Source organism: Panthera uncia, chromosome F1, assembly GCF_023721935.1.
Source record: "Panthera uncia isolate 11264 chromosome F1, Puncia_PCG_1.0, whole genome shotgun sequence".
Classification (NCBI taxonomy): Eukaryota; Metazoa; Chordata; class Mammalia; order Carnivora; family Felidae; genus Panthera; species Panthera uncia.
In genome coordinates, this window is record NC_064813.1 from 970461 (window position 1) to 982305 (window position 11845).

Sequence of the window (11845 nt, forward strand, 5' to 3'; positions counted from 1 at the left end):
CAACTGAGTGACCGGACTTAACAGGACCGATAATGCCACAAAGGAACACTCGGAGCCTCCTGAGAGGACGCTGAGGACACCTCACCACCCAGGCGGTATTTTGCCCAAAATGCCGACGCTGAGTCCCATCAGGAAGAGACGGTCAGGCAAGTTTAAACTATGCGGCACCTGGGAAATGTCAATGTCATGAAAGCACTTCCTCCCTGAAGAGGCAGGTTAAGGTTAAAGGGTCACATTGACTAAACAGCAGGTTTGATCCCAGAATGGATGCCACACGAAACACAAAACTACACAAGATCAAGAAGAAAGCAATTAAAATGGACATTTTAGGGGCAACCGGGAAAATCAGAACAGACCGTATGTTAGTATTATCGCATCAGTGTTAAATTTCCTGAAATGGTGTGAAATGGAGTGACAGTCACCCGGGGAAGTACTTATGGCTGAAGCGTCATCCCGTTGTCCTCCGTCTTCAAATGGCTTGGAAAAAAAAAAAGGCACACACACACACACGCACACAAATATATGTAGGTTTTCTGCTGAGACTGGAAGGGAGTGTGGATGTGCGAGTGAGTGGTGCCCCCAGCTGAAGGGTGTGCACATACTCATCGTACTATTCTTTTAACTTTTCTATAGGCTTATATTTTTCAAACCGTGGCCCTCAGCAGAAGCCCTTTGACTCTGTCGATGAGGGAATGCTGGGTGGATGAACGAAGGGTCCTGTCTAGCAGCGAAGACGGGCCCCACGTGTCCCTCTCTCTACGGAAGGTGGGCACAGGATGAAAAAGGCTCGATAAAGGACACAGGCCTCTGCAAAGCAAGGACTCGTCACTCTTCGTATTCCTCACAACGCCTTCCAGAACGTACCAGCACACCCCATACACTCAATACATGTTTGTGGCGTAAATAGGAACAACTCAGACATTAACTATCATTTTGCGGCAGGTTAAACACACTAAACAAGCCTGAGTAGCTGCGTGACTGTTTAAACATCATACGTGTGGCAGTACGAGGAGCACATGAGCCGGACCGAATACGGTAACCGAGGAAGGAACTGCCAAACAATCAGAAGCTGAAGCACATCACATACGGGGAAGAAGGAAGGTCGATGCGCTCCTGTCTCACTCTCTCTAACCTTCTCTCCCACCACGTGCCTTACAACCACGTTTACTTCCGCGAAGCCTCCTGCCTGTCACCCCTTCCCTCCGTCACCGTCCTGTGACTGTTTCTTCTCACTACATGCCACCTACTCCTCGAACCACATACACCAATTTTAGTGTCACAAACTTAAGCCCAAAGCCACGACAGACACGGCGTCACAGAAAAACCCTTTATCAGACCTCTATGCGCTGCCTCAACGGTGCCTCCCACACCTTCCTTGCTTATTGAGACACTGGCAGCGATTTCTTTGCTCTCCGGACATTCAACCCCCATTACTAGGAAAGGCTGGTCCTGCAAAATACAGAGACAGCTTTCACTTACAACTCTCCAGCTGCCTTGTCAGGAAACCTGTGGTCTTAGGCAGGTTAGTGGTCAATGCAACTGACAAGTGGGCCAGTGAGCACGCTCTGTTCCCCAGCTGCCCACTGTCCCTACGTTGATCTGCAGACTCCATGACACCAGCCACCGTCAGTAGGACCAGACCAAGGGGTATACACACATACACCCACCATCACTACTGGGAAAACAGCCTGAAACAATGGCCCTGTTATTGACGAGCACGTCAGTTTCTTAAGTACTAATTTAAAGAGGGCCTTTTCCTGTCCAGGTCAAGGTTACTGGGATAAGAACTAAGAGAAAAAAAAAGGCTACGTGGTTTTTGTCACCTCTTGTTTTCAAAACATTCAGTTCAGATGACCCGTGACATACGAAGAGTGTACCTTTCCCTGGATGCTTCATCTGGGATACCCAGGCATATTTCTCGGTCGAACCTTCCTGCACGTCTCAAAGCAGGGTCTAATGAGTCCGGGCGGTTAGTGGCTCCAATGACTAGGACCTGAGCGGTGGCAGCCATGGTATTCAGATCTAGTAAGAAGCAGACATAGGATGAATGGTAGATAAGGCCCCAGGGACGGAGGACGATCACGTTTACAGAAGTGGTTTAAGTGGCTACAGAGTAGTTCACATTTTGCCAGCAGTATGGACATAAAGCTATCATTTACTAATTGTCTAATACGCGAAAGCTGTAAAGAAAACAGACACACTTTGTCCTCAAGAAGTTCACAACCTACGGAGAAAGCCACGGGACAAATTCCGTGACACAGTAACAGGTATAAACAAAGCAACACAGGAATCCGACGGAAGAGAGCACGGATTCTGATGGAGGACCGAGGGAGATTCACAGAGGAGGTAATGTTTGGGGAAAGCCTTGAAGGATGAGGAAGGACGCTAATAAGCGGACACACGTTGACGAAATCCACGTGACGACACGGTGTGAGCGACAGCACGGAGGCACGAACACGTGTGGCGTGCTCAGCCTGGGGAGCAGCCCAGCAGCCGGGTCTGGCAGGAATGAGGAGTGGCGGTCTCACAGCAGACGTGTGGTGTGGAGACGGGTGTGCTACCGTCTGCGCTGCTCTGGCCCAACCTAGACAGTTCTAGGAATGACGGACCACACGGCCCCACGTGTACCCTTCCTTCGGATTACTGCCTTCAACTGAACCCAGGTGGGCCGGCGGGGAGTCTGAGGTCACACTCCTCATGGGTAACAAGGTAGTAAGACGCTAAGTAACTACTCTGACATCCAAGACACGAGAAACTTGTAGAATATCCCTTAGCCAACAGGAAGCCAGGAAAGGGTTTTTCTGATAAGGTCTGTGTTTCAGGAAGACAATTCTAATGGTAATTTGAACGTAGTAAAGAGGAATACAGGGAAGAGCTTGTTGCGGTCTGATCATGGCCATCAGGCGAGAGGAGAGAAGGTGGGGAAGAAACAGGAAACACCCAATTGCAGGGCAGCTGCAGACAACAGTGGAGGGCACGGAGAAGGGAGAGACACGAGGTCCTCCTCTGGACGATAAGGAGGGAGGGGGTACTGCTGGGTGAGCGCAGAAATGGGAGGGAAAGGCAGAGGGGCGACGGGGGGAGAGGGTCCGGCCTGGGACACACAAACTGTGACGGATCTCGCAGGCAGCCGGGAACAGGTGTTGGAGGCTTCTGAGATATCGAGGTTACAGATGAAATTTGTGTCTCATGAAGAGACACAGGAGACGGCTGGGAGATGGGCAGAAGGCAAGGAGAAGACCGAGTGGGAAACCTTACAGAGCACCTCTGTATAGAGGATGGGGGGAAGCAGGCAGGCATGGAAGAGGACCGGTGAGGACGGGCCGGAGAGCCAGGGGCCGCCAGAAAGACAACGGTCATGCTCCAGCCACCTGTGCCAACGACAACCAGGACGAGGGGGTTGGCCACATCGAACACTGTTGAGAACTACCGAGCTGACCTGGCACTCACTGCCTGCCAGGCACCAGGGCACAGTGGCCCTTGGCCAGGCCCCAACACACCTGCAAGAGGTAGGTCTGTAGACGAGGAAACTAAAGAACAAAGGTTTGGAGAGGTCAGCGCTGGGATGCCCCACGATCATTCCACGATGCGCCTCAGTACGATGGCAGAGGCGGACGTGGAGTCATGGGTGAGGTGCAGGGTAGAACAGAATACAAATGTGTTTACTTGACAGCAACTATGCCTTTGGTAAACCTCAGGGTGAGAAGAGAGACACAAGGTGGGAGGTTTCAGTGACACAGGAAGGCTCTTACATACTTGATGAAAACTGCATAAAAGCTCAAGGAAGAGGTTCATGCTATGGGGTCACTACTGCACAAGCAAAAGAAAGTACAGGAAGGGAGGTGGCACCTAATACTTCAGGCAGCATCATGAGCTGCACACGCATGTTCACGTGATGACGCTCCGCGCGCGCTGAACGCCCCTGGGCTGTGACCGGGATGGGAGCAAAGCTGATCCCACTGCTGAGGCATGTGGGTTTTAACGCCTGCAGCCAAGAGGATGAGCAGCAGGAGAACTCTGTCCTGAAGAGAACCCTGCAGCAGTCAAGCAGCAAACACAAAGGCATTGAAACAGCAACATTTCCCACATGTACTGTTAACATACAGACAACCAGGGGCGCCTGGGGGGCTCAGTCGGCTGAGTGTCCAACTCTTGATTTCAGCTCAGGTCATGATCTCAGGGCTCGTGAACCTGCTGGGGATTCTCTCTCTCTCTCTCCCCCCACCCCCCGTCTGCCCCTCCCCCACTCATGCGCCTGCATGCTCTCTCTCTCTCAAAATAAACAAATAAACAAAAAAGATGCAAACAACAGGTTATATATAACAAGGTGTATGGTGCAATCTCAGCATTGTAAGAAGCAAAACAATGTCAGTATATTTCTGTCTGTGTATAAATGCATTAAAATAACCGTCAGATGCACTCCAAAAAATTAATGATCTAATTCTTTATGAAAAGGATTTTTTACTCTCAGCTTTACTCTACCTGAATGGCTCATGTCCTCACACGTTACTTACACTGGTAAGAGAAACACAATTTATCATCTTAAAATGAACGTAATTTTTTAAACTGACCGTCCATGCAGGTTAGGAGCTGGGCCACAATCCTTCGTTCCATATCTTTTGAAGCAACGTCTCTTTTGGGGGTAATGGCATCAATTTCATCAATAAAGAGGACACAGGGTGCATTTGACTGGAAATAAAAATACCACAAAAGGCCATCATAAACTGGAATTTAAATAAAAACTTAGAAAGAAAAAAATATTTTCTCAATTATTGCTAAAATACAAGTTCTCTTCTAATTTCTTACCAGCTTCTACACTGGCCACGTTCAACAACCCTTACATATTCTGGGTGCAAATAATGACATAAAATTGATCTTTTCACTTAGTTTTAACTACAGTGACAACTAGTGACTCTCAAGTGTGCACAATGTCACAGCATCTACCAGGCATCTGCCATGAGCTGGGCAGGCCACTGAGGGTTTGTAAGGATCCTCCCATTTAATACGCCCCAAACTGCCATGAGATTTGAGCATTATTATTTTCTTTAAAGCGTATTTATTTTGAGAAAGAGAGAGGAGTGCAAGTGCAAGCAGGAGAGGGGCTAAGAGAGACAGAACCTCAAGGAGTCACTGCAGAGCCCGAGGAGGAGCTCGGTCCCAAGACCATGAGTCTATGACTTCATGACCTGAGCCAAAATCAAGAGTTGGACGCTTAGCTGACTGTGCCAGCCAGGCACCCCTTGAGTAATGTTATTAACCCAGCTTCCCGGCAAGGAAACTAAGGGTTACAGTGGTTAAACCTCTTCTGTCCATGACCAGGCGGTCAGTGCATGGAGGCACGAGGACTGGAGACCATGACTCCGACTGGCAAGCACAGGCCTGTAACTATCACGTATCCTCAGGATAAAGTTCTAATAGAATGTAAACGTCTTCCCCAGATGTTCCTAAACACCCACATTTTAATAGTGCATTAAATAGTAATTTAATAGTAATTAATAGTAATTTAATAGTAATTAAATAGTGAATTTAACAGTAATTCAGAAATGAATTACAATTAGGACAAAATCCAGGCTCGTAATTTCTCTGGTTAACAAGATTTTCTTTGTACAAGTTCAATTAGGCAAAAGGAGAAGAGTTTATCCTGGCATTTCTATGGTTGTTTTTAGAATGTGATAATCCTAAATGTTAAAAATTTTCATACTACTTACAAGTTGTTCGGTAACTTAATTTGTGCAAAGTAAAGTGACAGAAAATCTCACAAGGATAATGTATTTTCTTTTTTTTTTTTAATGTTTGTTTATTTTTGTGGGGTGTCTGGGTGGCTCAGTTGGTTAAGTGTCTGACTCTTGATTTCAGCTCAGGTCTTGAACTCAAGATTCATGAGTTTGAGCCCCACATCAGGTTCTGTGCTGACAGTGCAGAGCCTGCTTGGGATTCTCTTTCTATCTCTCTCTGCCCATTCTCCGCTCACATTCTCTGTTTCTCTCAAAAGTAAGTAACATAAAAGAATTTTTTAAAAAATATTTCTTTTTGAGAGAGAGAGAGAGATCGCATGCACACACGCTAGTGGGGGAGGGGCAGAGGATCCAAGCAGGCTCTGAGCTGATAGCAGAGATCCTGACGTAGGGCTGGAACCCATGAACTGGGAGATCATGACCTGAGCCGAAGTCAGAAGCTTAACCGACTGAAGCTTAACCTAGTGAGCCACCCAGGTGCCCCAGGGTATCTATTTTCAGCAAACACCCACTGGGTGTGACAGCCCAGAACTTCTCACCAATTACAGTTACGCTTGATTTCAGACTGAACAGACGATGTTATCCAACAGTCTGTATCAGTGGATCTACTTTAAATATTTAGTCATCACGGATAACAAATCACCAAGTTTACAAGAGGATGGCAGGCGACCAGGCTGACAGACACTGGCCCTGGATGGACAGGCTCTCCGTGGTAACGCCGCACGAGCAGACAGCCCGACGTGGGTCACCAGCTGACTCACCACTGCCTGCTCAAACAATTCTCTCAGCTTCTGCTCAGACTCCCCAGACACTCCGGATACAATCTCCGTGGCAGCTACTTTCAGAATTGGGAGGTCCAGTTCCTGGGGACAAACACAGGAAAGAATGACCACATTTTGAAAATTTATCTTCCCCCTCCTTTTTCCTTATTCAGTCCCTCTCTCAAAAGTGAATTTTTTTTTAAAGTTTATTTATTTTTGAGAGAGAGAGAGAGAGAAAGAGCATGGGGGAGGGGGACAGAGAAAGGGAGAAAGAGAGAGAGAATCCCAAACAGTCTCTGCACCATCAGCACAGAGCCCGACGGGGGGTTCGAACTCGAACTGTGAGATCATGACCTGAGCTGAAGTCGGATGCTCAACTGACTGAGCCCTACCCAGGCGCCCCTCAAAATTTAATTTTTAAAACGACCTCTTTTCTGAGGAACTTCATCTTTTGTGTTGGTCCGATGAAAACCATTATTTAAAAATCTACAGTTTAATTCAAACACAGCGACTAGATACTTCCACCTGTTTTTACTTCACAGGAGTCACCATGAAATTGTCGTTACGTCTTCTGAATAAAGGGTCTTGAATCTGCAGAGACATGTTTACCCCCGACTTATAGCTGAGCCAGAACAATCTTTTTTCCTTAACTTTTTTTTAATGTTTATTTTTGAGAGAGAGAGACAGAGTGTGAGCAGGGGAGGTGCAGAGAGAGAAGGACACACAGAACCCGAAGCAGGCTCCAGGCTCTGAGCTGTCAGCACAGAGACCGACGCATGACCTGAGCTGAAGTTGGACGCTCAACTGACACCCAGTCACCCAGACACCCCGAGCCAGAACAATTTAATAGGAAAGGGCAGGGGTTGTGACGGTCCTTCCCGCTCACGCTACAGGCACTTCTCACCCCTGCATCCAGAGGAGGAGCCAGTTAGTCGGCAGAGGACAGGTTCCTGTCATAAAGGAGGAGCAGCCGCTGCGGCCCCACCAGCACGGAGGGCAACAAGCCTGCCTAAGCCCTACTCATCCTCAGGCTATTCTGAAAATCACTTCCTCAACCACGGGCAACCTGGGACCAGCTAGCATCCCACACTTCCTGTCTCCCACTCATTTCCGCTGTGACCGTGCACAGCGTTTACTTGTATGATAGCTGCTTAATGTCGGCCTCTCCTATTAGACTGAAAAGCTCCTTGAACGTAAACCTGGATTTTCTGTACTTATCGCTGTTTTCCAGCATCTGGCATGCACCTGTCACAGGACACTTTGTTCAACAGAGGAGCAAGTGAGGCAAACCTGTTGTCCCGTAAGAGCGCCGATCCCGCAGATCCTAACCTATTAGTAGCTACTATGACACGCTATTCTTCAAACTGAAGTCACTGGGACATTTTGCATTTACCACTCAACAGTTTCCAAAAACAACTCATGGGATGAAAATAAGATTGCTAACTTTATTTTGCCAGCTAAGTATTATTACCATTTCAGAAACATTATTTTAACACTAAAAAGTATAAGAACATGACTCTGAATGGAGATTTTCAGTATATTTAGCTGTGAAAAACAATATAGTCCTTGGTTTCCTTATTTACTGCTTTTGAGAATCACTGGCTTAAAGGGGAAAAGGGAACTAAAATATACACTGTGTGTTAAAAAAAGGGTATTTACAGCCATATTATTTTGCTTCCCACCCAACCTTTGCCATATAAATAACTGGATGCATTAAAAAAATAGCATCTCACAAAGAGCTGTGTGAAAGAGGTGAAAAATGAAGAGAGGATCAGTCCTCCTGGGAATACGTCAAGTCTGGTTCAAGTTGACCAAAGAGGAAAATAAAGACAAACAGAACAAAAGCAACAGAAGCAAATGCGTGTCAGCAAAGCTCACCCCTGCAATGGCGTGCGCGAGCAAGGTCTTCCCGCAGCCCGGCGGCCCGTGAAGGAGAACGCCACGCGGCGGGGTGGCGCCCAGGTGGCGGTACACCTCCGGGTGGCGCATGTGGATGAGCATCTTGCAGACTTCCTAGCAGGGAATAAACAGGAAAGAGGTCTTTCACGGCCCGAGAGAGAAGGAATCCAAGTGGAAGGAAACCTGTTCTGCAAAGCAGCAGACTCATGAGTTTGAGCCCTGGCTCTGGGACCCACGGTGGGACTCCACAGGAACCTGCCTAAGCCTCCGTGTCCTCAGCTGTGGTAACAGCTACCTCGCACTGATGATGGAAAGTAACCACCACGGTAACTGGCAGAGTAGACACTGGACAGTAACTAACAGGGTTACTTACGGTTTGGGTAGTGCGCTTGAGTTTCTAGGAATCTCCATTTCTTCCAGATTGCCCAGTTTGTTGGCATATAATTTTGCACAGTATTCTCTTAGAATTTTTCGCGTACAACAGTATTACTTACAAAGCACGAACCTTACGTACACCATAATTAGTGGTGGAAAAGCGGAAGGTACTGTTTCTTTTATCCCTCAGCACCCTGCGGGGTACAGGCCAAGTTTCACCACCACCCCCCCCTTCCAGGCTGCTTTCCGTGAATAACTGATTGGCAATATACCATCTGAGTAAAATTCTGAATGTGAACTAACTTTTAATGTCGTATCGCTGCCTCCAACATCTTCAAATTTCACCTTGGAGATCTGTAATTCCAGCCCCTTGGCTTTAGCTGGCAATCAAACGAGGAGACGAAAAGATTAGTGATTCAGTAGTAACTCAGCGCTGCATTTAATAATGTTTAAGTAAACTGAGACCACGAGACACCGAAGTGTTTTCTCATGAACCGCACACAGCAGGCCCCCCAGAACCACAGCTGGGACTAGCGAAGCCTCTTTCACAGCATGCTCAGCCCCCCAGACCCGTGGCTCACCTTTCCTCTGCAGGACGGCTTGTATTTCTCCGTCTACTTCCTGAAGGTCTTTCTTCCTCTTGTTTCCCTTGCGCTTCAGCCTGCCTTTCCTTTTTTCATTACTCTCCAGCAGAGAAGCGTCTTTGGAATCCTGGAAAGAAAACAAATTTAAATATGCCATGCTTGAAATCACAATGGCAAGGTTTTCTTAAAGAGGGCTGTTATTTAGGCGCACCTGGCTGGCTCATTCGGAAGAACATTCAACTCTTGATCCAGGGGTCATGAGTTTGGGTGGAGAAATTACATAAGTAAATAAAAGTAAATAAAAAACAAAAACCAGGGACGCCTGGGTTTTTTTTTTTTTAAACAAAAACAAAAAGATGGTCATTATTTAAAATACCCCATTTAAGTGTATTCTTATTTATTTTGAGAGAGAGAGAGAGAGAGAGAGAGAATGTGTGTATAAGTAAGGGAGGGGCAGAGGGAAAGGGAGACAGAGAATCCCAAGCAGGCTCCACGATGTCAGCACAGAGCTTGACGCAGGGCTTGAACTCATGAACAGAGAGATCATGATGTGAGCTGAAATCAACGGTTGGATGCTTAACCGACTGAGCCACCCAGGTAGCCCTAAAATACCCCATTTCTGCCCTGGCACTTGCACCTACCTTGGCTATTCCCAACCTCTCTGCTCCAGGATGGTAGCTGCTGGAGAGCATCCTTCTCTTCCACAGCTGTAAAGCTCAGTTTATGCCCTGACACATGATTCTTCTTGTTAGAGTTAATCTCATGCCCATATTCCCAGAACGCTGAATTTGCAACTGTATTATAGCCTGCCATAATCTGCCCTGTGTTTGAGCAACTCTCCTTGTTTCTTTCACGGGAGGTGAGATGCTCATGTTCACCTTTAATTTCTCACTGAGCTTTTCACCAGTTGGTCTTCATGTGATGCCTGATGAACCGCTAAATTAAATATGACTACAGAGCTGCTTCGAAAGCCATAAAAAAGTATAATTCAACTTAAGACTCAAGCTATTTCCTTAACCTTGCAATAATGTCCTCTAAAAACATGATTAACACAAAGAGGTTTGAAAAAGGTCTAGTGAAAATTCAAAAGGAGAACGGTTTTGCCACATCAAGTAAGTGGTTCTCGAAAACCACTTACAGTGGTGTCGTCCAAGAGAAACACAATGCCACATACAAAATTTTAAATATGTTCTAGTAGCCACGTTTAAAAAAGAGGGAAATCAACAAGTGAAATTTAGTACCTGACTTAACAAAATATACTCAAAATATTATCGTTTCAATATACAGTCAGTATAAAAAATTGAGAGGTCTTACATTATCTTTCATAGTAAGTCTCCAAAGTCTAATATGTATTTTATGCTAATAGCACACCTCAACTCGTACACTAAATTTTAGTGGGAAATATTTAATTTGCATTTAGACTTCATAAAACTTACAGCTGAAAGAGTACATTCACATGCCCAAGTTGTTCCAAACATACTTAGAAGTTTTTTTGTTTTTTAATTTTTTAAAAATGTTTATTTACCTGTGAGAGACAGAGATAGAGCATGAGGGGGGGAGGGGCAGAGAGAGAGAGGGAGACAAGAATCTGAAGCAGGCTCCAGGCTCCGAGCTGTCAACACAGAGCCCGATGTGGGGCTCGAACTCACGAACTGTGAGATCATGACCTGAGCTGAAGTCGGACACTTAACTGACTGAGCCACCTAGGCGCCCCGTATTAGAAGTTTTCTAATAACTGAAGCATTATTTTACAAATTTAAATGAACAATTCAGTTCCTCATTTTCACTAGCCACATTTCAAGTGCTCAAGAGCCATGGGTGGCTAGCACTTACCACACTGGACAGTGAGCCCCGGGCGCATACTCAGGGCCTATCGTGAGACAGATCACTGTAAATCCCCTCTCCTAGGGGATCTCCTAGGGGATCTAATGCCAGGCATTAGAATCAGTTAAGGGGGCACCTGGATGGCTCAGTGGGTTAAACGTCCCACCCTTGATCTTGGTTCAGGACATGATCTCACAGTTGGTGAGATGGGAGCCCCATGTTGGGCTCCGTGCTGACAATGGAAACCTGCGTGGGATTCTGTCTCTCTGTCTCTCTCTGCCCCTCTTGCACTCGTTCGCGTGCCTCTCTCGCTCTCAAAAAAAAAAAAAAAAAAAAAAAAAATCAGTTAAGGATGGTGCCCAGTGTATTCACTTTGTGATAATTCATCCAGCTTCACTTTTATGTACAGTATACTGCAACTTACAAAGGTTAAAAAAAAAAGGGTGTCCCTTATTTAGTACATTTTCACGGTGTGCCCGTTTGTACAGGCTCCCTGAAGGCATTACCCGAGGCTCAACACGAACCACACAGCTGTTCACGAGCTGACTTCCCTTCCTCTGACAACAACCAGCCTTCCAAACATAACACGCACACGAGGTACCTATTCTTTAACTCGCGCTGGTAAATGCACCTCGGAAAGTTCATCAGGCACGAATTCGACCAACTG

At 46.5% G+C, this 11845-nt stretch overlaps 1 protein-coding gene across 5 annotated transcripts in view; it reads right to left on the bottom strand.

Annotated features, from left to right (window-relative positions):
- NVL (nuclear VCP like) overlaps positions 1-11845 on the bottom strand; it is an 89622-nt gene that overhangs the window by 65672 nt on the left and 12105 nt on the right. For all 5 annotated transcript variants that reach the window (XM_049633789.1, XM_049633787.1, XM_049633788.1 and 2 more), the window contains 6 exons: positions 9352-9481; positions 9074-9150; positions 8375-8509; positions 6497-6598; positions 4572-4689; positions 1878-2022 (listed from right to left, as the gene is read on the bottom strand). In XM_049633789.1, the coding sequence (XP_049489746.1) occupies positions 1878-2022; positions 4572-4689; positions 6497-6598; positions 8375-8509; positions 9074-9150; positions 9352-9481 (707 nt within the window). The remainder of the gene's footprint in view (positions 1-1877; positions 2023-4571; positions 4690-6496; positions 6599-8374; positions 8510-9073; positions 9151-9351; positions 9482-11845) is intronic.